Genomic DNA, 12,390 nt, shown 5'->3' on the forward strand with positions numbered 1-12,390 from the left:
GCTATCTGATCCTAAAGAAATGTCGCAATAGCAGTATTGGCATCTTGTGTTCTTGACAATAGAGTACTTTCCTTTTATCACGAGAAGCGAAGAATTCTGTTGGTCAGGAAGGTGGTTGGAGAGCTGATAAACAGGGTGCACTCAATGCATATCGATTAAATCATTTTGATGCGTAACGTAAATTTATGTTTTTTTAAGTGCAGTGCCTAGCAACCACAACTAGACGATTTAGAAGGTCAACATTGTCGGCACATGCAGCTCGAAAAGAGAGAGAGGTGGATTATGTATAAACACGAAATGGGAAAATAATGAAAATTTAAAATAATTAAAAAAATGTACAAGCTATTTCGAATTAACTAAAGAAAAATCGATAAAAAACATAATAAAGGCTTAAGGCAATATGTATTTTGAGTATAGGCTTTATGTTGCTTTATTGCTTTAAATGCTTTATTGTTGCTTTAGAATTAAAGGTATTATTAAATTTCCTAGCCATTGTCGGGTAAACATCTTCTAACCATTATTTGATGCCTAACAAGTTAAGAACATCAATTAAAAACCAAAGTATTTTTCATTTCATAAAAGTTACGGGTTTAAAGAGTCAATAATAATCCTAGTTTTTTTACATTTTCATGAATAATATGCAATAAAAACTGGATTTTCAATATAAAAAATGCACACCCCACGTAGATGTACAGGCAAATTAGTTAAATAAATAAAAAAATGAATATTAAAGAATTCGTAAATTTTATTATGTACAAAACTAAATTTATTTCATACGTACAATACATTAAAGAAAGATACATCATAATTAATAAATTAAATTATTTAACCAAAAAAAAAAATAATAAACCATGAATTAACATATTAATTTTTTAGAAATATATAAATAAAAATATGCACAAATTTAGGACTTATAAAAATATTCAACTTATCTGAAAATTATTTCCTGTTTTTATGAATTATGTGCAGACTGTGCAACAACCTAGATGGGCTCCAGAAGGTAAAGGAACATCTTACTGGCCAGACAAAAGCAATTAAGATGTGACTGATAAGTCATACTATCCAGCAACGAGGGCCAAACTAATTTTCAAAACATTTAATACCCTGCTAATGTTACTTTTTTTTTTTGTTTTTATTAGCACCAACTTTAAAAATTTATTTCATTTAGTCAATTTGCTCAAGTATTCCTTGCCTTATGAGAGATTCACACTGAGATCTTGGAATCAGGTGCTGTGTATTTTTATTTAAAAGAATTGTTTCCCCCGTATTTAATTCCAATTTTCCATAATCAGCCAGACATCTTACCTGCAAAATTCAAATGAATTATTTGAATACAAAATTTTTGAATATTGGAAATTATTTCAAAAAGTCTTTCAGCCAAATTGTAATAATTATTTCTTTGTGAAACTTCTAAAATGACATCAGTTCTGAATGAAAGGAAGCTAACAAACGAAAAAATCTAGCATAAAGAATACCTTTCACTAAATTCAATATTACTATTCGAGAATTTCATATAGGCTATGTAACACGAAAAATAAAAAAATTTAAACGAGGCTTTTAACATAGGATCTTACTTTTTATCTACGAATCACATCATCGTATTAAATTAAATGTTGTTGTGAAACTGCATCAAATAAAAGAGGTAGCTTTGAATCTGTACAGGTACCATACCAAGTGAGCATTCTTGGCAATAATATCTTATTAAGTCGGAGTAAGAGAAGGAAGCACTTGTGGTGAAAGTACAAAGTGTAAGCAGTTATTGTGAAAATTCTATTACAATTCTTAGTATTTTTAGTTTTTAAGATATTACGTTCATAATCCGATAGATGCACAGGCCCAAAAACACCATGCGCTAAAATCATATATTCGCGGTGAAAGTTCAATTTCGAAAATTTTATTCGATCGCAATACTTCAATTTATCAGGAACCTGAAAAATTAAAAATATCAGAACGTTTTTAGCAGAAAATCGTAAACACTGAAGGGTAAAAAACAAGGTATTTTTGATAAATTTGATTTGAACTACATATGTATTTCTCAGCCCCTCTGTAAAACTGAGGAAGTTATACATACTGCAATTTTTTATTTTAAATTTATTCTTTCCTACCCTCCTACAGGCCATATTCTAAGAATATGTTTTGTTTTATTTGGGGTCTCAAAAATAAGGAAAAGGATGAAAGAACAATTTATAATAAACGGACGTGGGTAATGCGATTTCTACTTAAGGGTGTAAAAGAAATACGTATGAATTGACATATAAATAAAAACATGAATACTTCTCTATTTAAAACAGAAATTTTTAAATTTGTGCGTTACTTCAATATACAGCTGCTTAGGAGGTTTCATATCTTGTGCCAAGTTCAATCCATTTCTTCCGCCAAGGGTTTTCATGTAATTTGCTAAGGCTTTACTATATTTGTTGAACCAAGCAACCTAAAATTATTAACATAAAATGGAAAGTATTTCATTAACGGAATTAAATAGTTCACAAGAACAAAATTTATAACTTTCCTTTCCCGTAGAAGGGAATAAGTCAGTTTTAATGCACTGGTCGTGGATAACCATCCGATAGTCACTAGTGTAACTATTGTTAGTGGGCCAGAGCGCACTAAGATGGTACCGGTAGGCGCTAATCGCAAGTTTTGGTGGGTATTAACCGATTAACAAAAATTGTAATTACAAAAAATGTTTTACCTCCCCTTCACTTAAATTCATTTTAATATCTGATGGAAGTATAGTACCAAATTCCCAACGCATTTCTCTCAATCTCTGTAGCCTGTTCCATCTAAAATTATTAAAACTTTTCTAAGAAATGGCTTTGCAATTTTAATACGCATTTTAAAAAAAATATACCTACTGATAGGCTAAAATACATCTTTTGTTCCTTTCAAGGGCTGCTTGCCTAGCAATCACACCAGGCATATAATTATTAGTAACAGGATGAAATGTAGAATTCCTACAAAAACAATACTTTTATTGTTTAGGTTTAAATTTTCACCTTTTAATTAAAATATTTCACATTACTTCAAGTCAGTGACATACATAGCATCTTCGATAAATTGATTCAACTCACGCATTTCTTCCAGAATTAATCTAATAGTATCATCCTGAAATAAATCAAAACGAAGAACAGATAATTTATAACTAGATATGGATTTTATCGAGAAGAATAAAATATAATTAAAATAACAAAGACAGCAATAAGTGTAGACTTACTTCAAAAGGAGGCATTGTATCTTGGCACCTTTCTAAATTTTTAATTAAAGCAAGAGCTCTATCTCCCCACATACTTAATACTTTTGTGTAGATATATGTTTCAATAAATATTTATAAAAACGGAACACAAAGCATAAAAACAAAATTTTGTACTTGTGGGGGCAGCTGATTCCAATATCAGGTAGTAATACCAAAATTAAATTTACTAGATGAAGGCGCCAGAAAGCTGTATTGGGAATTAGGTTGACGAAACAATGACGAAGGTTATCAAGAATTCTCCCAATAAAAAAAAAATATCGTAAAAACCATTTAGAAGTGTATGAAAATAAATAAATTCATTGTTATGGAAAGTATACTTAATTCAGTTTTCCATCATTAACAACATAAAAAACCACTTCTTTCCTCATTGTCTTGTTAGAAGTGGTACACATAAAATTCACAATTACATTTATAACCAACAAGAAGGTAATATTACTTTCGTTTATTGGCGGTGTGCAAGAAGTGTGAATAGCGAGTATTGGAATGATATCGGTATATAGCCGGTAAACATTGAAGTTGAATATACCACATAGAATTTTTGTTAACGTAAGATGTCGTCCCCGTTTGCAACAATCTTAATGGATATGGGTTTCCCCCAAGAAAAAGTGTAAGTAAAAGTTTACTGAATGAAATATATTTGGCATTAAGGAACAGTGTATGTAAACTTATATTTATTACTTGCTTTTTTTGACTGTATTGCGAAAGGAGAAAAAAAAATCTGTAAATGATTAAGGAAAACGAATGTTCTTGTTTTATAGAGTATTTGGAAGTTTTAGAGTAGTTTTTTAAGCTTAATTTTAATTTAATATATTTGTTAATATATAATTTAAAACTATATTTTAATTTTTTAACAGTATGTTTTTCTGTAAGTACGTGGTTAAGTAAACAGTAATATTTGAGTATTAATTGTACGTTAAATCTTTCATTAAATTTGGCATTCTTTCAGGGAGCAAGCCTTAAATGTTACGGGAAATCAAGGAGTTGAACCTGCAATGGAATGGTAATAACAAATAAACGTACAGGTCTATTGGTGTATATTTTTAATGGCAAACAATTTTATATAAAGTAATATCTTAGGTTATTAGCTCATGGTGACTCATTTGATAGTGGAAGTATCGACCCTTCTTTAGGACAGAAATTAGAAGAAGCTGCAGCAGCTCCCAGTACATCTAATGTATCTACTGATGAGGCAGCCAGTACTTCTGGTGTGAATGATGAAGATGCAAAATCTATTAAATGTGAAGAGTAAGTGAGTCCATTCTAACATTTTCGTCTTAATTTTCTTCTGAAAGGGATCTTCAACTCATTATTTAGTGCTGGCCTTCTCAACTTATGCGGCATATGTCCAGTTTTGAATACCAAGAATGTTTCTTCCATCATTTGTTCATTACCCAGCCTTCGTAATCTGGATCGGCAACTCGTACTGGAAGGTGGGTCAACATCAAGATTTTGGATTAGCGTTCATACATTCTAGACACGTATCCTGCCCATCTTAGCCGATCATTCTTCATTGAAAAGAAAGATTTTTCGTTCTCTGGGAGAGTGAATAATTCTTGATTTAGTCTTCTGTCTTTAGCGCCAGAGCAAACTGGTCTGTAAACATATGAAGAATTTTTTGTTTTTTCAAAGAGCATTAAATAGTTTTAACAGTCCCTAGAGAAACTCTATATTTCATAGTAATTTTAAGGGCCAGCGAATTAATATTTACTGCTGGTGTACTTTTTTACCGTAGAAAGAAAGATGTTTTTTAAAACTATTAAAACAGCATCATTGCTAGGACCCGTGCTGCTCTCTCTCTCTCGTCTCTGTCGATTCAACAACTACAGTTACCAGGGAACACAAGTGAATAAATTACAAGAGACTAAATTGACTAAAGATTGTGAAGCAAGTGATGTTCTGTTTAAAAAGTATGTTAGTCCATATACAATATTTAATTTGTTCTCTTTTCGAAGAGGGACAGCCAATGGCTAGGACCTATTTCAACTAAAGAAATTATCTTACTATAATGCCTACTTCGTCAGCGTAAGATAACATTTGGAATAGTTTATTAAAAATTGTTAGAATTTTAGAACTGAACTTTTGCTTTTTTATTTCTAACTTACAAGTATTGTGAGCCAAGAATTTAAAATCTATACTTTTATGAATGTTGGTGTTAATCTGAAAGGGAATAAGTGTCCTTCTTGTACGAAAGCAATAGAAAGATAAAGGTGAAGGATGCATGCACATTTGGCATCAAGCGAGATAGAGATAGGTTAGTCTTTGATAGTAATCTTTCTGTTGAAAATGTAGTTTGATTCCCTGGATAAAGTAAGCTATTTCTTTTTGAAATATTTACCACTTTTCTTAGAATTATAAAAATGTAGGTACTGTGGGGCAATTTGGCTTAAGATGAGTTTTTTTTAGTAATGGTAAAACGTAGATAGTATTAATAAAATCTTAATTTTTTGAATTTAGAATTTTTGTAAATTTGATTTCATTTGGGCAGATTTTAGAATTTGAATTTTCAAGTTCTATTTGGAATTGCTGAATAGATTTTTGTTTTTTTATTTGCTTAAACGGCTTAAACAATATTTTTCAACCATTCGTTTTCGCTGTACTCAGGTCTATCAAGTGCAGACTACATTCCTCTGATGAAAAATCTCATTTATTTGAATTGTATGATTAATGTGAATTGTATGATTATTATTATTATTAATGTATTTATCTTTGAAAAAATTATTTTATGGGGATTCTGTGAAGAAATTTTGGGTTTTCATTTAAGATATCACCACAGAAAGCGAATGTCTTGAGAAAATTTCAAATTTGAAGATTAAATTAATTAACTGAAATGTGTCTTTTATTAAAGGCAGGAATTTTTAAAATTTTCCTGTAAAAAAAAAATAGTGATTTCAGATTAAATTAAAATGGAAGTGGTTCTTTTATCAGATTTGCAGGCTATCAGTCAGTCGCTAGCTACATTATCCTAAAAAAATAAAGCCTTCAAGGTGAATGGTCAAAAGCCATTTTGTAGTTATTAGCAAATCGTATTTTCTTTTTTATTTATTTATTATTTTTTTCAGTTGTAACAAGCTGTTCAGGACTCAGTTGGAAGTAGAATACCATGCAGCCAAAACGGGGCATGCTAACTTTAGTCAGTCTACTGAAGAAAAGAAACCTCTGACAGAAGAAGAAAAAAAGGCCCAACTACAGCTTTTAGAAGAAAAAATAAAACTAAAAAAGAAAGAAAAAGAAGAAATTGAAAAAACGGAAGAATTAGAAAGAGAGAAGAACAGGATTAAATCTGGAAAAGAAATAGTTGCAATCAGAAAAAAGTAAGTAAACAGTTAAATTACGGAACACTCAAAAATAATAAATGTCAGATAATGAGTAAAAACATTTTTTTCCACACACGATTTAAATGATGTTAAAAGGTGTTGATCTAAATAACTAAAGTTGCTAGAATCAAATTTAAAATTACTTTATTCATAACGAAAATTAATTTTTGTTTATCTTAAGCAGACGGCTCTCTTAATAACTTCATATGTATAATCTCTCCCGTTGCAGAAGTTATAATAAACTGTAGCGTTATTTTTCTTTCTGATGTTAAAAGATTCTTTTAAAGCATCGCAAAAACCTGGAATAAGTAGAAATTAGAGAGGATGTTACGGTCGGCTTAGGCAAAACCGTAATAAAGTCAAGAACCCAGAGAGTTACTTCCCTTAGTTTAGGTTCTGCTTTTGAACTATCAAATTCTTTTCAATTTTTTTATTTTTTCGAAGCAGTGCAAAATACTCCATCATTTAAAAATTGATTCACAATTAGAAAATGAAATTTCTAAGTCTTTTTATCAAGGCTTAACAGAAGGGAAAAGTTTTAAAAACGTACTTGGTGATATCGCTCTCAGATAAACTTGCATCTAATTTCTTCTGCATTCATTTAAATAACTAACTAACTAACTCCCTGGCGCTACAGGTCTGTCCGACCCTTGGCCTGCCGAATTAATTCTCTCCATCTATCTCTATACTGCGCCTCACGCTTCCAATTCTTTATTCCCAACTTCCTGGCGTCCCTATCAATTTCATCCTTCCATCTGCCTCTGGGTTTTCCTCTTCTTCTTTTCCCGCATAACTCCATTTCTAGTACCCTACTTTTCATTCTTTCCCTTTCCATTCGTGCCACATGACCAGCCCATCTCAATCTACTTGTCTTTACAAAATTAATAATTGTTTCTTTTTTTAATAGGGCATCAATTTCTTCATTTGTTTTGCACTTCCATCGGCCATTCACAAACGTCGCACCACAGATTCTTCTTACTACTTTTCTTTCAAATACAGCCAACTTGCGGCAGTCGTTCTGTGATAAATACCATGTTTCTGCGCCGTACGTGACAACTGGCCTAATAAGGGATTTATAAAGCCTCAATTTTGTTGCGTAGAGAGCAATTTTGACTTGAGTAGTCTTAGATTTGCAAAGTAAGCTCTGTTGGCTGCCATTATTCTTCGATCGATTTCAACACTAACCTTATTCTCATTATTTATTAGGGATCCCAGATAAACAAAATTAGAAATACCTTCGAATCTAAAATTCATATTTTCAATATCCTAAACGGATCTCCTGTGCTCTGCCGATGACATCTTTAAATACTTTGTTTCGTTTTCGTTGATAACAAGTCCTACTGTGGTACCACTGTTTATTATTATTTCACCTGCTTCTTTTAATGCTGCTTCGCTTCTGGCCACAATAACAAGGTCATCAGCGTATGCGCATATTTAGTTTTTTCAGCAACAGTGCCATGTTTGATTGCATCTTTCACAGCATCGTGCAGAGCGATATTAAATAAGGTAGCTGAAAGTGCATCCCCCTGCCTCACTCCTGATTGTACATGAAATGTATCTCCAACCTTGTTACCAACAATAACTTTAGCGGATGTATTTTCCAAGGACATCCTCACCAAATTCATCAGCTTTTAAGGCACGCTTTCTGGCCAGTATCCTTAGTAACGCTGTTCTCTTAACGCTATCAAATGCTTGTTTGTAGTCAATGAATAAGAGGTGTAAGTCGACATCGAATTCAAAACATTTTTCCATTGTTTGTCGAAGCACAAATATCTGGCATACATTTAAATGGGGTCGTAAATTACACGAAGCAATAATGCTGGTTAACAATTGAAAACTTTTTCCCTGTTCTCTTAATTACTGCTGGAATTTATTTCCTGTGAGATATATCTTCTATCATCGAAAATATTCTATTTCACAACCGACTTTATGGTAACAGTTTTAGTCCAAATCTTTTCTTAAGTACAATTTTAAACTTTCCTCTTTGGTATAACTGCTTTTCTTAGCCTAAAGCCTGATGATCCTGGGGCTTGTTTTCACCTATTGGGTTAATGTTGAATAATATTTCATTCTGGCTGCTTTTATTTGCTCAATTCTTAGTTCTTAATTCTTAATACTTTATAGATTTCAAGAAGAAGAGTTTAAGAAAGCCATAGAGGAAAGGAAACGTGAAAAAGAGGAAGATAGACTAGCTAGGCAAAAAATAAGAGAACAAATAGAAGCAGATAAACTTGCCAGGAAAGCAAAAGCCGCCGGAGGAAGTACTGAAACTGTTACATCCCCCACACCAACAGTTGTTAAACCACCTCCTCCTAAAGAATATAATGAAGCTAAATTACAGGTGAATTGTTATATTTTTTGTTTGACTAATTTTACCATTTTTTTTCATGTCTAATCAAATCTAGTAAAAGCAAGCCTGGACCAAATATCTTTCGTGCAATTTAGTTTGCTGTTTCTGTGGTTGTGATGTTGAATCATTTGATGTGTAAGAGAAAGGGATCTTTGGTATTGTAACACTTAAAAAGAATGTTCCATGCTCGAGTGTAGGCGAGTTAACCTTAACTAATACTTAATGGTTATTAACAATGAACACAGTGCACTGAAAAGGCATAATTGAAAAAAATGGATATTTTATTTAATTTTAATTTTCTGATTAGAATTGAAACTCTGTTTTGATTGGGTATAATAAAAGTCAAAAAAATGTTATTTATTTATTTTTTACTTCTTAAGTAAAGCATTGTTTTATCTTTTGTTTAAGGTTATCTGAGGAATGCCTGGAGCTTTTTTCAGTTCACTGTCGGCCTCCAAACAGTGTTCTCTCGCTACAAACAACACTGTCTATCACCGGATACTGAACTGTAAGAAGCTCCTAGTAGGAGAAAATCTTAGGGCCGGCAGCTTGATTCGAACCGTGATCTCCGCGTGGGAATCCTGTTCGCTAACCCTAAGCAAATCTTTATTGTTATTATTCTTAATATTTATTATGATTATTCTTAATATTATAATTATATTTATTTATTATTTTATTTTTTTTTATTTTATTTTTTTGGCGCCCGGAGCTTTTTCCTGTGCACTGCCGGCCTCCGGTTCTCTCGTTCTCGTATTATTCTCGAAGTGTCTCGTATTATTATTATTCTTATTCTTATTATTTTTTATTATGATTTAAGGCGCGTCAACATCTATGGTTATTGGCGCTCGGAGCTTTTTTCAGTGCACTGCCGGCCTCCGGACAGTGTTCTCTCGTTATAGACAACACTGCCCATCACCGGACAGTGAGCTGTAAGAAGCTCTTAGGAAGAGAAAATCTAAGAGTCAGCAGCTGGATTCGAACCCGGGACCTCCGCGTGGGAATCCAATACGCTAACCGCATAGCTAATCCCTGCCCATATATTCTTATTTTTTTTTTTTTTTTTTTTTTTTTTTTTTTTTTTTTTTATGATTTAAGGCGCGTCAACATCCAAGGTTATTGGCGCCCGGAGCTTTTTTCAGTGCACTGCCGGCCTCCGGACAGTGTTCTCTCGTTACAGACAACACTGTCCATCACCGGACAGTGAGCTGTAAGAAGCTCCTAGGAAGAAAAAATCTAAGGGTCAGCTGCTGGATTCGAACCCGGGACCTCCGCGTGGGAGTCCAGTATGCTAACCTCATAGCTAATCCCTTCCCTATATATTCTTATTATTTTTATTATTATTAATCGTAATAATAACAATTGAAAATTCCTTCAGCATCTACTGAGCACTGCTTTTTTTTTTTTATTGGCGAATCCTGAGTGTTTCTAGAGAAAGCACTAATTCGTAGGGGCCACATTTTGGCTACTACCTTACGTGTTACTTCTCTTACTGAGTTATTTCTTTCATTGAAAATAAGAAATCGCCCATCCTTAACGCTTAAACTCTCTGTTCTCAGTCATCAATTGTTGGCCACAAACTTGGCCAGCTTTTAAAGTTGTTCTTGCTGTTAAAGCTGTTCTTGCTAATAGGGACATCCGAAATTAGAAGGCAAAATAAAATTGTGAACTGTAAAAAGAACATTGTGGATAATCAAATCAAATATATCCTTCCTCAGTGGCCCGCTAGCTAAGAAAATAACCTGTGCTTGGTCTGTTCTTCTAATTAGTGAATATGTCTGCGATCCGTCGAGTGTAAACCGAACTATACCTACTCAATCTCAATTTTAATAGATGCAATCTTCACATTTCAGATAAGGTTGACAAATGGTACAACTCTTACTCAATCATTTGGAGCAAAGGAACAACTTTCAGCTGTTCGTCTTTACATAGAAATGAATAGGACTGATGATAATGGTCCATTTACACTGATGACTAGTTTTCCTAGGAAAACGTTCGCTGATGAAGATTATGAAAAACCTTTAGAAGTGTTAGGTGCGTAAAATTGCAAAAAAAAAAATATTTTTTCTGTTACTAACGCATAAACATTCAAACCATTGATACAAAAATATGATAATATAGAAAGATATTTTGTTTATAATGAATTATTTATATTTCAGGCTTAGTGCCATCCGCTGTGATTATTGTATCCAGAGCGCTTAACTGACGCATGAACTTCTTCCTAGTAATGCCGTAAAATAATCTTTGTTTAACTAATTTTGTAAAAAAAAACCTTTTTTATTATTAAAAAAGCTTTTTGTTCTTCAGTGTTATTTAAATCAATATATTTGTAAACTAGGTTTAATTAATAAGTTCAGAAATTAACTAGAGATGTAGTTATATTCAAACTATGTCTTTTCACATTTATCAAATTTTGTATTTAGATCAAAATGGAAAAAAATTTGGGATTATTCTCAAATGTATGTACATACTTTGATAAACAATTTTAAAAGAATACAATTTTATTTTAAATTGCTGATCTCCTCATTGAATAGAATTTATAATACGTTTATTAAGACCTCTTTAACCTTTTCTTTTGCCTATTTTGGATTGATTTAGTTGAAAAATGGGTTCCTCTTGTGAAAAAAGGTATAATAAATGTTATTTATAATTTGTGTGCTTATATGGAAGTAATATTATTACTAGTTCGTTCAATATCTGATCATTCCAAATTTATATCTATGGATTTATATCCAGAAACGCACAGTAATAGCTAACTGATAAAATAGTTGGACGTTAAACCCCGCCTGAAAAAGTGGACTATAAAGAAAAATAGAGATTAATAAATACCTCATTCCTAAAAAATGCTAATAAAATGCCTAAATTAGCTTTTTGACTTCTTTATTTTTGCTTTCGAAAGCTGGAAAGCACACAATAAATAGTCGTAATTGGCTGACCATCTCGATTAGTTGGATAGTCGAACATAGGTTTATGGTTATCTATAAATATATATATTTAATCTTACGATTATAAGGCGCTTCAACATCTGAGTACATAGGCGCTCGAATTTTTTTTTCACTACACTGCTCGCTTCCAGACAATGTTCGCACGTCACAGACAATGCTGCCATCACTGGACAGTGAGCTGTAAGAACCTCTTAGAAAGGGAAAATCTGGCAGCTGGGATTTCCGATGATTCGAATGATGAGATAACAACAGAGAGAGAAGAGTTTTACCTAAAATTTGAATGCATATTTACGCTTGATGAATTTAACTGGAGAGAATAAATTCAGTTAGAATTCAGTATTCGCTAACCATTCAGATAATTCCTTCCCTGAAGATATAACATTTGTTAATTTTAAGTTCTTATAAGCTCTCTTTAATCTTATAATAAATAATAAACTAAATGACATTACGGAAAATTTAGTGTTCCTTAGTTTAGTGTAATTAAATATTTTTTTTTCTCTTTACCACTCTAGTTTAAAATACATTCCCAGG

The 12,390-nt window shown here is 32.2% G+C and overlaps 2 protein-coding genes across 3 annotated transcripts; one reads left to right on the forward strand and one right to left on the reverse strand.

Annotated features, from left to right (window-relative positions):
- Positions 1-721: 721 nt before the first annotated feature.
- LOC141456745 (DNA replication complex GINS protein PSF1-like) lies at positions 722-3,324 on the reverse strand. 2 transcript variants are annotated; one of them, XM_074133005.1, is made up of 6 exons: positions 3,215-3,324; positions 3,041-3,105; positions 2,856-2,954; positions 2,693-2,783; positions 2,315-2,431; positions 722-1,305 (listed from the first exon to the last, which is right to left on the reverse strand). In XM_074133005.1, the coding sequence occupies exons 1-6, from the start codon at positions 3,284-3,286 to the stop codon at positions 1,165-1,167; spliced, it is 585 nt and encodes a 194-aa protein (XP_073989106.1). In that variant the 5' UTR covers positions 3,287-3,324; the 3' UTR covers positions 722-1,164. The 2 variants fall into 2 exon arrangements, with proteins under 2 accessions (XP_073989106.1, XP_073989105.1); XM_074133004.1 differs by having other exon boundaries at positions 2,693-2,798.
- A 393-nt stretch (positions 3,325-3,717) lies between these two features.
- On the forward strand, positions 3,718-11,425 carry LOC141456742 (UBX domain-containing protein 1-like). Its single transcript, XM_074133000.1, has 7 exons — positions 3,718-3,860; positions 4,200-4,253; positions 4,331-4,498; positions 6,313-6,564; positions 8,692-8,908; positions 10,768-10,948; positions 11,074-11,425. Exons 1-7 carry the CDS (start codon positions 3,805-3,807, stop codon positions 11,118-11,120), a joined length of 975 nt encoding a protein of 324 aa, XP_073989101.1. The 5' UTR covers positions 3,718-3,804; the 3' UTR covers positions 11,121-11,425.
- Positions 11,426-12,390: the final 965 nt, after the last annotated feature.

The sequence above is a fragment of the Rhodnius prolixus genome, unplaced genomic scaffold, assembly GCF_049639745.1.
Source record: "Rhodnius prolixus isolate KJV_2025 unplaced genomic scaffold, Rpr scaffold_10, whole genome shotgun sequence".
Classification (NCBI taxonomy): Eukaryota; Metazoa; Arthropoda; class Insecta; order Hemiptera; family Reduviidae; genus Rhodnius; species Rhodnius prolixus.

What these genes read in the sequence shown, in the direction of transcription:
- LOC141456745 (XM_074133004.1), bottom strand. Translation starts at nt 3,286, where the DNA reads ATGTGGGGAGATAGAGCTCTTGCTTTAATTAAAAATTTAGAAAGGTGC. An exon ending in AGATGTATTTTAGCCTATCA is followed by an intron (nt 2,799 to 2,855) that starts GTAGGTATATTT and finishes TTCTTAGAAAAG; the next exon opens with TTTTAATAATTTTAGATGGA. An exon ending in CTAAGCAGCTGTATATTGAA is followed by an intron (nt 1,306 to 2,314) that starts GTAACGCACAAA and finishes TGAATTTTGCAG; the next exon opens with GTAAGATGTCTGGCTGATTA.
- LOC141456742 (XM_074133000.1), top strand. Translation starts at nt 3,805, where the DNA reads ATGTCGTCCCCGTTTGCAACAATCTTAATGGATATGGGTTTCCCCCAA. An exon ending in AAATCTATTAAATGTGAAGA is followed by an intron (nt 4,499 to 6,312) that starts GTAAGTGAGTCC and finishes TATTTTTTTCAG; the next exon opens with TTGTAACAAGCTGTTCAGGA. An exon ending in ATAGTTGCAATCAGAAAAAA is followed by an intron (nt 6,565 to 8,691) that starts GTAAGTAAACAG and finishes AATACTTTATAG; the next exon opens with ATTTCAAGAAGAAGAGTTTA.